General features: G+C 49.8%; 1 protein-coding gene across 1 annotated transcript in view; it reads left to right on the top strand.

Moving 5' to 3' along the window:
* eif4g1a (eukaryotic translation initiation factor 4 gamma, 1a) overlaps window positions 1-9,051 on the top strand; it is a 30,858-nt gene extending 21,807 nt beyond the window's left edge. Inside the window, exons 17-31 of the mRNA XM_080546718.1 lie at window positions 91-324; window positions 1,351-1,455; window positions 1,655-1,990; window positions 2,553-2,673; window positions 3,228-3,333; window positions 3,748-4,034; window positions 4,443-4,567; window positions 4,915-5,087; window positions 5,797-5,922; window positions 6,063-6,144; window positions 6,334-6,432; window positions 6,762-6,905; window positions 7,154-7,235; window positions 7,380-7,520; window positions 8,416-9,051. Coding sequence (XP_080402844.1) covers window positions 91-324; window positions 1,351-1,455; window positions 1,655-1,990; window positions 2,553-2,673; window positions 3,228-3,333; window positions 3,748-4,034; window positions 4,443-4,567; window positions 4,915-5,087; window positions 5,797-5,922; window positions 6,063-6,144; window positions 6,334-6,432; window positions 6,762-6,905; window positions 7,154-7,235; window positions 7,380-7,520; window positions 8,416-8,597 — 2,343 coding nt within the window. The 3' untranslated portion in view covers window positions 8,598-9,051. The remainder of the gene's footprint in view (window positions 1-90; window positions 325-1,350; window positions 1,456-1,654; window positions 1,991-2,552; window positions 2,674-3,227; window positions 3,334-3,747; window positions 4,035-4,442; window positions 4,568-4,914; window positions 5,088-5,796; window positions 5,923-6,062; window positions 6,145-6,333; window positions 6,433-6,761; window positions 6,906-7,153; window positions 7,236-7,379; window positions 7,521-8,415) is intronic.
* The last annotated feature ends 2,321 nt before the right edge of the window (window positions 9,052-11,372 follow it).

Consider the following 11,372-nt stretch of genomic DNA (forward strand, 5'->3'; position numbering starts at 1 on the left):
AAAGTAGGGATTAACTGGTCGAATCGCATAACTCAACACATCCCCCCATCTCTCTCTCTCTCTCTCTCTCTCTCTCCCCCCCCTCCCCAGGAGGACCGCGACCGGCTGAAGGCGGAGCTGACCGATGCCAAGGACCAGGCCCGCCGGCGCTCGATGGGCAACATCAAGTTCATTGGGGAGCTGTTCAAGCTGAAGATGCTGACGGAGGCCATCATGCACGACTGTGTGGTGAAGCTGCTGAAGAACCACGACGAGGAGTCCCTGGAGTGTCTCTGCAGGCTGTTCTCCACCATCGGCAAGGACCTGGACTTTGAGAAGGCCAAGGTGAGGCGTAGGGACAGACAGACAGACGCAGACAGAGACACGCAGACAAGAAGGTGATTGGCTGCCCTTTGCCCCCCCTTGAGGCCCTGTTTAAAAGTAGGGCTTTGGGGAGGGCCAGGAAGATCATGGCTGACCCCGCACACCCAGGACACGGTCTCTTCGCCCCGCTCCCCTCAGGCAGGAGGGTGCGGTCCCTAAAAACTGTGAAGGCCCGACATGCACACAGCTTTTTCCCCACAGCCACCCGGCTCCTAAATGCCGCTGGGCCCCTCCCCCTGACCTGACCCGACCCCTATCTATCTACCCTCCCTCCACCCCCACCTAGACACAAACGCAGACACAGACACACGCAGACACAGACACACGCAGACACAGACACACGCAGACACAGACACACGCAGACACAGACACACGCAGACACAGACACACGCAGACACAGACACACGCAGACACAGACACACGCAGACGCAGACACACGCAGACGCAGACACACGCAGACACACGCAGACGCAGACACACGCAGACGCAGACACACGCAGACACACGCAGACGCAGACACACGCAGACGCAGACACACGCAGACGCAGACACACGCAGACGCAGACACACGCAGACGCAGACACACGCAGACGCAGACACACGCCGACGCAGACACACGCCGACGCAGACACACGCCGACGCAGACACACGCCGACGCAGACACACGCAGACGCAGACACACGCAGACGCAGACACACGCAGACGCAGGCAGGCGCAGACACACGCAGGCGCAGACACACGCAGACACAGACACACGCAGACACAGACACACGCAGACACAGACACACGCAGACACACACAGACACACACACACACACACACACACACCACGGACACACGCATATAGACTTCTAAATTAAAATTAATTAATTAAAATTAACAGACAGACGCACAACACGGACATGCGCATATAGACTTCTACACACACACACACACACTCTTGTTGCTACAGGCCAGACTCTTGACTCTTCCTTCCCCCCCCCACAGCCTCGTATGGATCAGTACTTCAACCAGATTGACAAGATCATCAAGGAGAGGAAGACCTCGTCTCGAATCCGGTTCATGCTGCAGGACGTGCTGGACCTCAGAAGGGTGAGTTTCTATACCTCCCGTCCCGCTCTCCTTTCTTTCCCATCATCCCTCTCTCCCCCCCCCTCCACCCCCCACTGTGTCCCCGTTCAGTTAAGTTTGTACTCAACTTTAATTATTTTTTCTTGTCTTTTTTGGGGTTTAAAAGGACTAGTCTTAACCCTAACTCTCTCTCTCTCTCTCTCTCTCTTCTCTCCTCCAGGGTGGCTGGGTGCCGCGGCGTGGAGAACAGGGCCCCAAGACCATCGACCAGATCCACAAGGACGCGGAGCAGGAGGAACACCAGGCCCAGATCAAGGTCCAGCAGCAGCTGCTCAACAGAGGAAGCGGCGGTGGAGGAGGCGGGGGAGGAGGAGGAAGGATGGGAGACCGAGACCGCGACCGCGACAGAGACAGAGAAAGAGGAGGGGGCCGTGGGGGCCCACACAACTCCGGCGGTGGGCGGGGCAGCACGCCACAGGACGAGGGCTGGAACACGGTGCCCATCTCCACCAAGAACAGACCCATCGACGCCAGCCGCCTCAGCAAGATCACCAAGGTGGGGGGGGGGATTACATGTCGTGCATACAGGCATACATGCTGGTCTTAAAAAGCCTTAAAGTCTAAAATCCATCTATTTACACGGAAATGAATCAAGCTGGAACCCAAAAAATGCCACTTCACTTTCCTTTTTTGTCTGTATGGCAGTGAAATCCCTCATTTCATCACCTTAAAGATGACAAAAAGCTATCATATGGTGTCGCGAATAGGTCTAAAACTATATTCAGAGATATAAAAAGGGTCTAAAAAGGTCTTAAATTTTACTTGTTGAGGAATAGGAATAGCATGGAATAGTGTGTGAGCGAGTGAGAGAAATTAATACATGTTTAGTGCCACTATCCTTGTCCAAAATCAATCCCAACTCAGTAATATCCTCTTTGATTTATGAAATATGGTGGGAAGAACTCCACTTAGCCAACTAGCCAATGTTCACCCTGTTGAACCTCTTTCATCCAGGAGTTTTTTCAATGTAGTCATGAAGTCCATGAGTGGGTTAGAGAGTCAGGGTCTAATGTGGTTCCGGTGCCTTAACCTTTGACCTTCTCGTCCTCCTCCTGCAGCCGACAGCTCTGGAGAACCAGATGCTGGCCCCCGGGGGCAAGGGCATGTGGGGCAGCTGGGGCAAGGGCAGCAGCGGAGGGACCACCGGGGCTAAACCAGCCGTCGGAGGAGAGCCCCCGGGTAAACACACACACACACACACTTTAAAGCCTCACATACACACACACATGTGCGTATATGTGTCTGATCATTTGGTCCTCATGTCGGGATCTGATGTAATGATAAGACTTTTCTTTCGAAAATGTGAATACATTTTCGCGTTGTTGAAAATCAATGACACATCGCTAGTCAACTAACACAGCTTGTTTTGTGAGCCTGCTAACAATGTAAAGTAGTGTTTATAGTTAACTAGGTAGCAGTGGGGATTACTCACCGAATCCATTACTTTGCAGTATTTTACCTTGACTAGCGGGTTTGTGTTGTGATTCGTATTTAAGTCTGAACATTTTGATTGGTTGCCGACATGAGGACCGAAAGACTAGAATGTGTCACATATGTATTCACTCGTGCTCTCTCTCTCTCACACAAGCCCCCTACTGTGAACAGCGAGACACTGTATTCACACACACGTCCTACATACACACTTCCTACACACCCACGTGTTCTTGTCGTGTCTGTACAGACGTGTGACTTCTCTCCTCCTCTTCCTCCTCCCTCTCTTCCTCCTCCTGCAGCAGCGGGGGAGACTGGCCGTCCAGCCACCAGCACCGTCAACCGCTTCTCCGCCCTCCAGCAGTCGGCCCCGTCCTCCGCTGACGCAGACCGCAGAGCACCTCAGAGGTACGCCCCCCCCAAACCATCACCAGGCCCCGTGTGTCTCTCTCTCTCTCTCCTCGGTCTGTCTGTCTTTTTTCCCCCCCTCTTTGTTTTTTCTTCTCTTTTTTCTTTCTCTACCCCTCTCTCTCGATTCTCTACCCCTTTGCATGCACTCTTTCTTACCTCCCTCTCTTCTGAGAACTTCCCACTGCCTTGCTCTCTTTCTTTCTCTCTCTCTCTCTCTCTCTCTCTCTCTCTCTCTCTCTCTCTCTCTCTCTCTCTCTGTCTCTCTGTCTCTGTCTCTCTCTCGCTCTGTCTCTTTCTCCCTCTCTCTCTCTCTCTCTACCATCACCTACGCTATCTCCCCACCCCACTCCCGTCTTCCTCTCTCACACGTTCTCTCTCTCTCTCTCTCTCTCTCTCTTCCTCCCCCCTCAGGTCCAGCTCCAGCCGGGACCGCGGTGGCGACCGCTACGACCGCTTCGGGGGCGGCCGCGACGGCAGCCGGGACGGCGCCCGCGACGGCAGCCGGGATGGCAGCCGCGACAGTAGCCGCGACGCCCGCGCGGCCATCACCAAGCGCAGCTTCAGCCGGGAGACGGAGGAGCGTGGCGGCCGGGGCGCAGACGGCCGGGGATCCAGCGAGCCGGTCCGCCGCGTGGCCAGCATGACCGACGACCGCGACCGGGGCAGCCGAGACAGGGCCGCCAGCAAGGAGCCTGCAGGTACGAGACGAGGGGGGCAGGGGGACTAGGGGACAGGGGGACGGGGGACAAGGTTGTCGGGGGACAAGGTCGTCATTTTCTGATGTTTTATTTGTCAAACTTCAGATCAGTCACCGTCACTAGGTGGTGTGTGTTCCAAATGATCCGCCTGTTTTTCCTAACAGTCGAAATCTTGATTCCCATATAAAGAAAGATTGGGGGGGGCGGGGGGGGGGGCTAGCAACCATGGGGAGGGGAAGCCAGAGAGTAAAGCGGAGGGGGAGAGAGTGAGATGTTGCTGTCCAGGGGACACACAGGGCGGGGGGGGGTTAGGATGAGTGGGGGGGGATTGGAGTTAGAGCGTATTAGTATGCTGTGTGTTGATGTAGCTGTGATGATGATGATGATGATGGTGGTTGTTGTCTACAGTGAAGCGTGAGAGCGCCCCCACCCCTCCCCCCGCTGCTCCAGCCAAGCCCACCATGACGGAGGACGAGCTGGAGAAGAAATCCCACGCCATCATCGAGGAGTACCTCCACCTCAACGACATGAAGGTACACACACACACACACACACACACACACACACACACACTACCATAGGAGTATCTCCACCTCAACGACTTGAAGGTACACACACACACACATACACACACTACCATAGGAGTACCTCCACCTCAATGACATGAAGGTACACACACACACACACACACTACCATAGGAGTATCTCCACCTCAACCACTTGAAGGTACACACACACACACAACTGTAGGAGTACCTCCACATCATTGACATGACGACACACCCACACACAACCTAAATCCCACACAGACACACACACAGTCAATTCAGATGTATTGGATGAGCCTAATTCTTGCGCTATGCCTCCCCGCGTCCTGCAGGAGGCGCTGCAGTGTGTTGGTGAGCTGAACAGCGCCCCGCAGCTGTTTGTGTTTGTGCGGAACGGCCTGGAGTCGACGCTGGAGCGCAGCACCATCGCCAGGGACCGCCTGGGCCTGCTGTTCCAACAGCTGATCAAAGTTGGCACCCTCCCCACACCCCAGTACTACCAAGGGTAAGTGCGTGTGCGTGAGACAGAGAAGCACGCAAGAGACAGTAACACGCAATGCTGGCCACATAGCAGTACTACATAGTCCTGCAAGGGTGTTGTTTTTTGTGAGGAAATAGAAAAGCAATAAACAAAATACTGTCCAAGAACCGCAAACTGAGGATGTGCGTGTGTGATTGTCATCAGTCTAAGGGCGAGTGTGTGTGTAAAAGCCTGTGTGTCCTAGTCCTAGCTAGTTTGCAGGAAAAGTGCTATACAATATATGTATAATGGTTATTATTATTACAAAGGATCTGCTTGTACACTGATGGTGGGTGTGACCAATGATTAGGTTAACCTGGTTGTGTGTGTGTGGTGAGTGGTTAGGTTAACCTGGATGTGTGTGTGGTGAGTGGTTAGGTTAACCTGGATGTGTGTGTGATGAGTGGTTAGGTTAACCTGGCTGTGTTTGTGATGAGTGGTTAGGTTAACCTGGTGGTGTTTGTGTGGTGAGTGGTTAGGTTAACCTGGTTGTGAGTGTGATGAGTGGTTAGGTTAATCTGGTTGTGGTGAGTAGTTAGGTTAACCTGGTGGTGTTTGTGGTGAGTGGTTATGTTAACCTGGTAGTGTTGAGTGGTTAGGTTAAATTGGTTGTGTGTGTGATGAGTGGTTAGGTTAGCCTGTTTGTGTGTTTGTTGAGTGGTAAGGTTAACCTGGCTGTGTGTGTGGCCCTCAGGCTCCACGAGATCCTGGAGGTGGCTGAGGACATGGCCATCGACATCCCCCACATCTGGCTGTACCTGGGCGAGCTCATCACTCCCATGCTCCACGAGGGAGGCATCCCCATGGGGCCGCTCTTCAGGTGAGGCCCAGGCTCCGTAGGCCGCAAACACTCTCTCTGACGCTGTACCTTCAGATCGACGGTGCCACTGAATGAACAGTGAAGGTGGACTTTTGAAGGGGGACCGCTTAGTGACCTGTGTGTGTGTGTGTGTGTTTTAGGGAGATCTCCAAGCCGCTGATCCCTCTGGGCAAGGCCGGTGTGCTGTTGGTACAGATCCTCAATTTGCTCTGCAAAGGAATGGTGCGTGTCTCTCTGTGGTCTCTCTGTGGTCTCTGTGGTCTGTCTGGTCGTCTATACGGCTGTTTTAAAATGTCTACCGTTAAAGAGCTTCCTAGACTCCTGTAACTGTTTGATGTATGAACCTAAATGGAGTTAGCACTGGTACTGTATTATGCCTTGTATAAACGGTGTGTATGTTTCTTTTTTTAGACCCATAAGAAGGTCGGAGGCCTGTGGTCGGAGGCGGGGCTTAACTGGAGAGACTTCCTGCCTGAGGACGAGGACGTCAACAAGTTTGTGACTGAACAGGTTAGTGGGGGGGGACGGGACGATTTGACTGTTTTACTCGACTATTACTATTATCCTAGAGGGGCTAGTCACTAGACGGACATGTTGGAAAGGACAAACATGGGAGTATCATCAACAACACAAGCGTTGATTCTAATTTTAGGTTATGGATTCGTTCTAGGGCTTGAGGGGCTGGTGGTTAGGGAATCTATTTGTGGTCATAATCATTCATGAGGATAATCAGTGACAGCCATCTGGAAAGTCTAGACGGCATCATTGAAAGGGGCGGTTGTTTTACAAGAGGCTTCTAAGTGCGTGTGGGTTTGTTTTTTTTCTTCCTCCCGTCACAGAAAATGGAGTTTACACTGGGGGAGGAGTCTGTATCCGAGGAGACCAGTGAGAAGAAGGCCCTGAGCGCGGAGGAGCTCAGCAAACAGCTGGACAGACTCATCCAGGACAAGGCCAACAACCAGCGCATCCGGGACTGGGTCGAGGTGTGTGTGTGTGTGTGTGTGTGTGTGTGTGTGTGAGAGAGAGAGATGGTGGCATGCTTTATAAATGTCTTCTAGTATATCGAATCTCTTGAATACTAATTAACGAACCGAAAACGATGCTTTAAGTGCGACGTTAGCGGCTTGTCAAAAGCTGCCAGCAGACAACAAAAACAAAATGGACGTTTCTCAACGAGTGTGTATGTTTGGGAATTCCCCCGTGTTGACTCTCTGCCCTGGTCTCCCCGCAGGCTAACCTGGACGAGCAGCAGGCGGCTGCCAACCAGTTTGTGCGCGCCCTGATGACGTCGGTCTGCCAGTCGGCCATTATCTGTAAGTGTCTGACGGGCCTGACGGACTGCCAGGCGCCCGACGTCGACACAGTCAGATCGCTTTCACAACCCCGTTGTTTGACATTAGGCTTTGTTAATCTGAGGCCTAATCTCTTTTCATCCCTCTCTCTCTCTCTCCCTCCAGGTGAGACGCCCTACAAGGTGGACGTGGAGCAGATTAAACAGAGGGCCAAGCTGCTGCAGAGGTACCTGAGCGACGAGCAGAAGGAGCTGCAGGCGCTCTACGCCCTCCAGGCCCTTATGGTGCACATGGAGCAGCCAGCCAGTGAGTTGTGTTTGTGTTTGTGTGTGTCAGGGTTCCCACGGGTCCTTGAAATCCTTGAAAGTTTGTGAATTTAAGAAGAAAAAAATCAAGGACTTAAAAGTTTTTGAAAATAGTCATGGGTCATTGAAAGTGCTTGAATTCCCATCTCTCTCTCTCTCTCTAAAAAATATAATATATATATATTCAAAAATAGATGTTACGTAATTATAGTAGATAAGTCTGTATTGCTTAACTTAACCCAGTAACTTTACACATATTTCACAATATATTGTTTTGCTGTGCTGTGGTAGAGAACTGTAGAATGTAGAGATCTAGTGTTCAAGCCTCTACATTCAAAAGCCTCTCTTTTTAATTGTTGTCTGTGAGCGGATAGTTCCTATATACATTCTCATCTAGATCTGTCTCAAACTATGCCATGTTGGGTCCTTGAATTTGAGGGAATTGAGTCTTGAAAGTCCTTGAAAAGTGCTTGAATGTGATGCTTCAGAAGGTGTGGGAACCCTGGTGTGTCTGTGTCTTTCTCCATCCACTGACACACGCGTGTCATGTTGTCTGCGCTGACCTTTGTGTCTTAACGGCAGACTAGAATCGGGCGTGTCTCGGCGTGTGTCTCTCTCTGTCTATCTCCCCGCTGACCTTTGTGTGTTAATAGCAGACTAGGATTGGAGTGTCTGTCTGCGTGTGTGTCTCTACACTGACCTTTGTGTGGTTAAAGGCAGACTAGAATTGGGAGAGTGCTTACATGACTGTGGCGTTTGTACTGTAAGCTCTCTGTTACTGTAATTCTCTCGTCAGTGAATAGTTTGTTGTTTTCTGTGTGTGATCCGTGTTTTCCTATCGGCTAGTATGAGTTTCTGAACATCTCTTTCCTGTTGTTTTTCCTCTCCTCTCTCAGACCTCCTGCGGATGTTCTTTGACGGGCTGTACGACGAGGACGTGATCAAGGAGGAGGCCTTCTACAAGTGGGAGTCCAGCAAAGATCCCGCCGAGATGACGGGCAAGGGCGTGGCCCTGAAGTCTGTCACTGCCTTCTTCACCTGGCTCCGTGAGGCCGAGGAGGAGTCTGACAAGGAATAAGAAAGGACACGCACACACACCCCTCCCCCCCAAAACTGGCGTCGCCCCCCGACGGCGAGGAGGGGTACTGCAGAGAGGGGACAGAGGAGAGAAGTGGACTCTAATTAATAAGGCCCTTAGAGGCGGACTGACTCGATCCTCAATGAGGAGAAAATGTTTCGGAGGGAGGGACTCATGACATTACAATCATTTCTCTCTTTCTCTCTCGCTTCCTCCATTCTCTCTTTCAGTCTTCTGTCACGGCAAGTGTCCGCCGAAATGAAATAAACCTGAAAAATGATTCAGCAGGAATTGCTTGTTTAAACAAAACAGAAAAAAACTAAAAAAGGAGGGGAAAAAAAGATATATACGCGTGTGAAAAACCACGTGATTGCGTAAAGAGAAAAAAAAAGAAAAAAACCTTTTGAATTCTTGAGAAAACAAAACAATACAAACCAACACGCTGCTCTTTTTATGGTTCTCGAAAAATTATATATGCAACATACTATATGACACGCGATAAGAATAGAGACAATGGGATGTGTCATGTAGCATGTTCCCAGGAGGGGGGTATCATGCCATGTGTGTGTGACGTCCGATCGAACACAGCTCTTATGTCTTCTACTCTTTTTTTTTCCTTTTTTTTTTTTTTCTTATTGGAGTGTGCAGCATGGTTGAAGTGTGTTTGTATTAATGATAAAAAAAAATAGGAGGGAGGGGGAAACATCATTTGACAAAAAATATGTACGTTGCTGACTTTATCAAAACTACGATGAATGGAGGTTTTTCGGAGCGGAGGTTGACTTTTTTTCCTTTTTTCCACGTCCTGTTCACTAAACGGTGGGACCTGTAAGGACAGGAAAAACATGGAGGACGGGATTGTGAGGTTTTGGCCTGACCTTGACTACTGGGGAGTGGCCTATATGCTTCCTTTAAGCCATCCCTTCTCCCACCCCCAGTAATCAACACTCGACTGACTGAGAAGTGTGCGTTGTGACCTCTCCTGTACTTACACAAACCGTTGGTTGGTTTCTCTCTCCCGACTCCCCGCTCCGTCGGAGGGAAAGCCCGTAGAGGACTCTTAACAATGACAAGATCACCATTAAAACTTGAAAAAACCTACAGAAATCGACTTGATGAAACAGTAGTTATAAAAAACACACAGAAATGATCCGAAAGCCTTTTCTACTCTAAGTGGAAACACATTTCAGGAGCGTTCTGTAAATATATATAACACAACACACACACAAAAAAAAAGTTTGTCAGTTTTATTTTTCGGAAATAATAAAAAGAAATTGCTGATGTAATGTAATATGCCATGTATCTTTTTCCAACAGAAGTGGCAGTTTGTCCAGATGCAGAGAGAGGAGCTTTAGATGATCCATTGATTAGTTTTATTGGAATTTTGTAAATATTTCTTTGCTTTCTTTATTATTTAAGGAATTACTGCTTCTTTTTGCATCGGAAACTGGAAAAGAGGAAACGGAGCATTGCAAATAAAAGACTTATCAAGTTGCTGAGCAGAGACTTTGTGCGCATCTGTGTCCCAGTGTCCTTTCAGATGTCTGACTAGGTGGAGCGAGTGGATGCGAGTGCATCGCTTGCATTGTCATTCCAATAGCACTTTAGCAAGGGCTATAACTACACTTTATGTAAACCTGACATTCTAACGATGTTGGGTAAAGCTACTGTGTTGGTCTGTAATCAGGACAAGCCATGTCCTACGCAGGGTCATTGCCTGGGTTGAAGCTCTTTTCAATAGTACACTGACGTAAGTGCTATTTAGTCTGTGGGAGCCTGTGATATTGCAGGGCCACATTGCCAAAGATATCTCTGTCCACTAGGTGTAGCATTTGTATAGTCTTAAGGTCTGCGTTTCACAGGAAGGGTTGAAACAATGTTAACGATTGCTCAATGCTTTCACAAAAGGCATTATTGGATGATCCTCACTCTGTTACTGGGATATTTGCATTGAGGATGCAGAAATGTGTGTTTCAGAGGTGAAGTTATATGAAAGTTATAATTTAATCTCACTAATAAGGGTCCTCATCTGATGTCATTTTTGCATTTGGTCACGTGACGTCACCCACAATTTGGTTCACTCAACACTGATGTGACCATGGACCCTCAAGGCTATTTTAGTTTCTTTAGGTCCATTGGGTTCAATACCAGTTGCATGGTCAGACAGAACCACACCACCACTACTAGTAACTAACTATTGACCACTGTCCAGAGCCTAATCAAATGGAAGACCAGATCAGAGGAGGAGGGGGGGGGGGCTGAATTGGACAACACCGCCTGGCGCCGATGACGCGTGGTGCCAACACACAGGAGCCATTTGGACAGAGCGCGTCTCTGCTACTGTAACCTACATCCCGAGCGACACATCTTGCGTCTCTTCTCGCATATTAACATCGCGTCGGTCAAAGTGTTACGGCGGGGGGATCGTAGCGTCAGCTTTATCATTAGCCGACATTAAAACCCGGAGAACAGAAATGCTCACGGCCCCGCGGAATCATCTGTTGATCGGATCGTCTGGATTTGAGATGTTCATAAGCGCATTATGATCATGTGCGACGGTGTCACCTCCTCCAGTCGATATACATACAGGTAGGTGATGAATGACGGCATTATATAGATCATATGAATGAATGAATGGTCTTTATTGTCATTAATACAGTACAGGTACCATACAACGAAATTTGTGAGGGGGGGCTCCCCTGGTGCTAGGAAAAAAATACTAAAACAAGAAGGGAAAGAGCTCATATACTATAATACGTCTACGGTAAATTGGTC

This window comes from Nansenia antarctica (assembly GCF_963989245.1).
Source record: "Nansenia antarctica genome assembly, chromosome: 16".
Lineage (NCBI taxonomy): Eukaryota > Metazoa > Chordata > Actinopteri > Argentiniformes > Microstomatidae > Nansenia > Nansenia antarctica.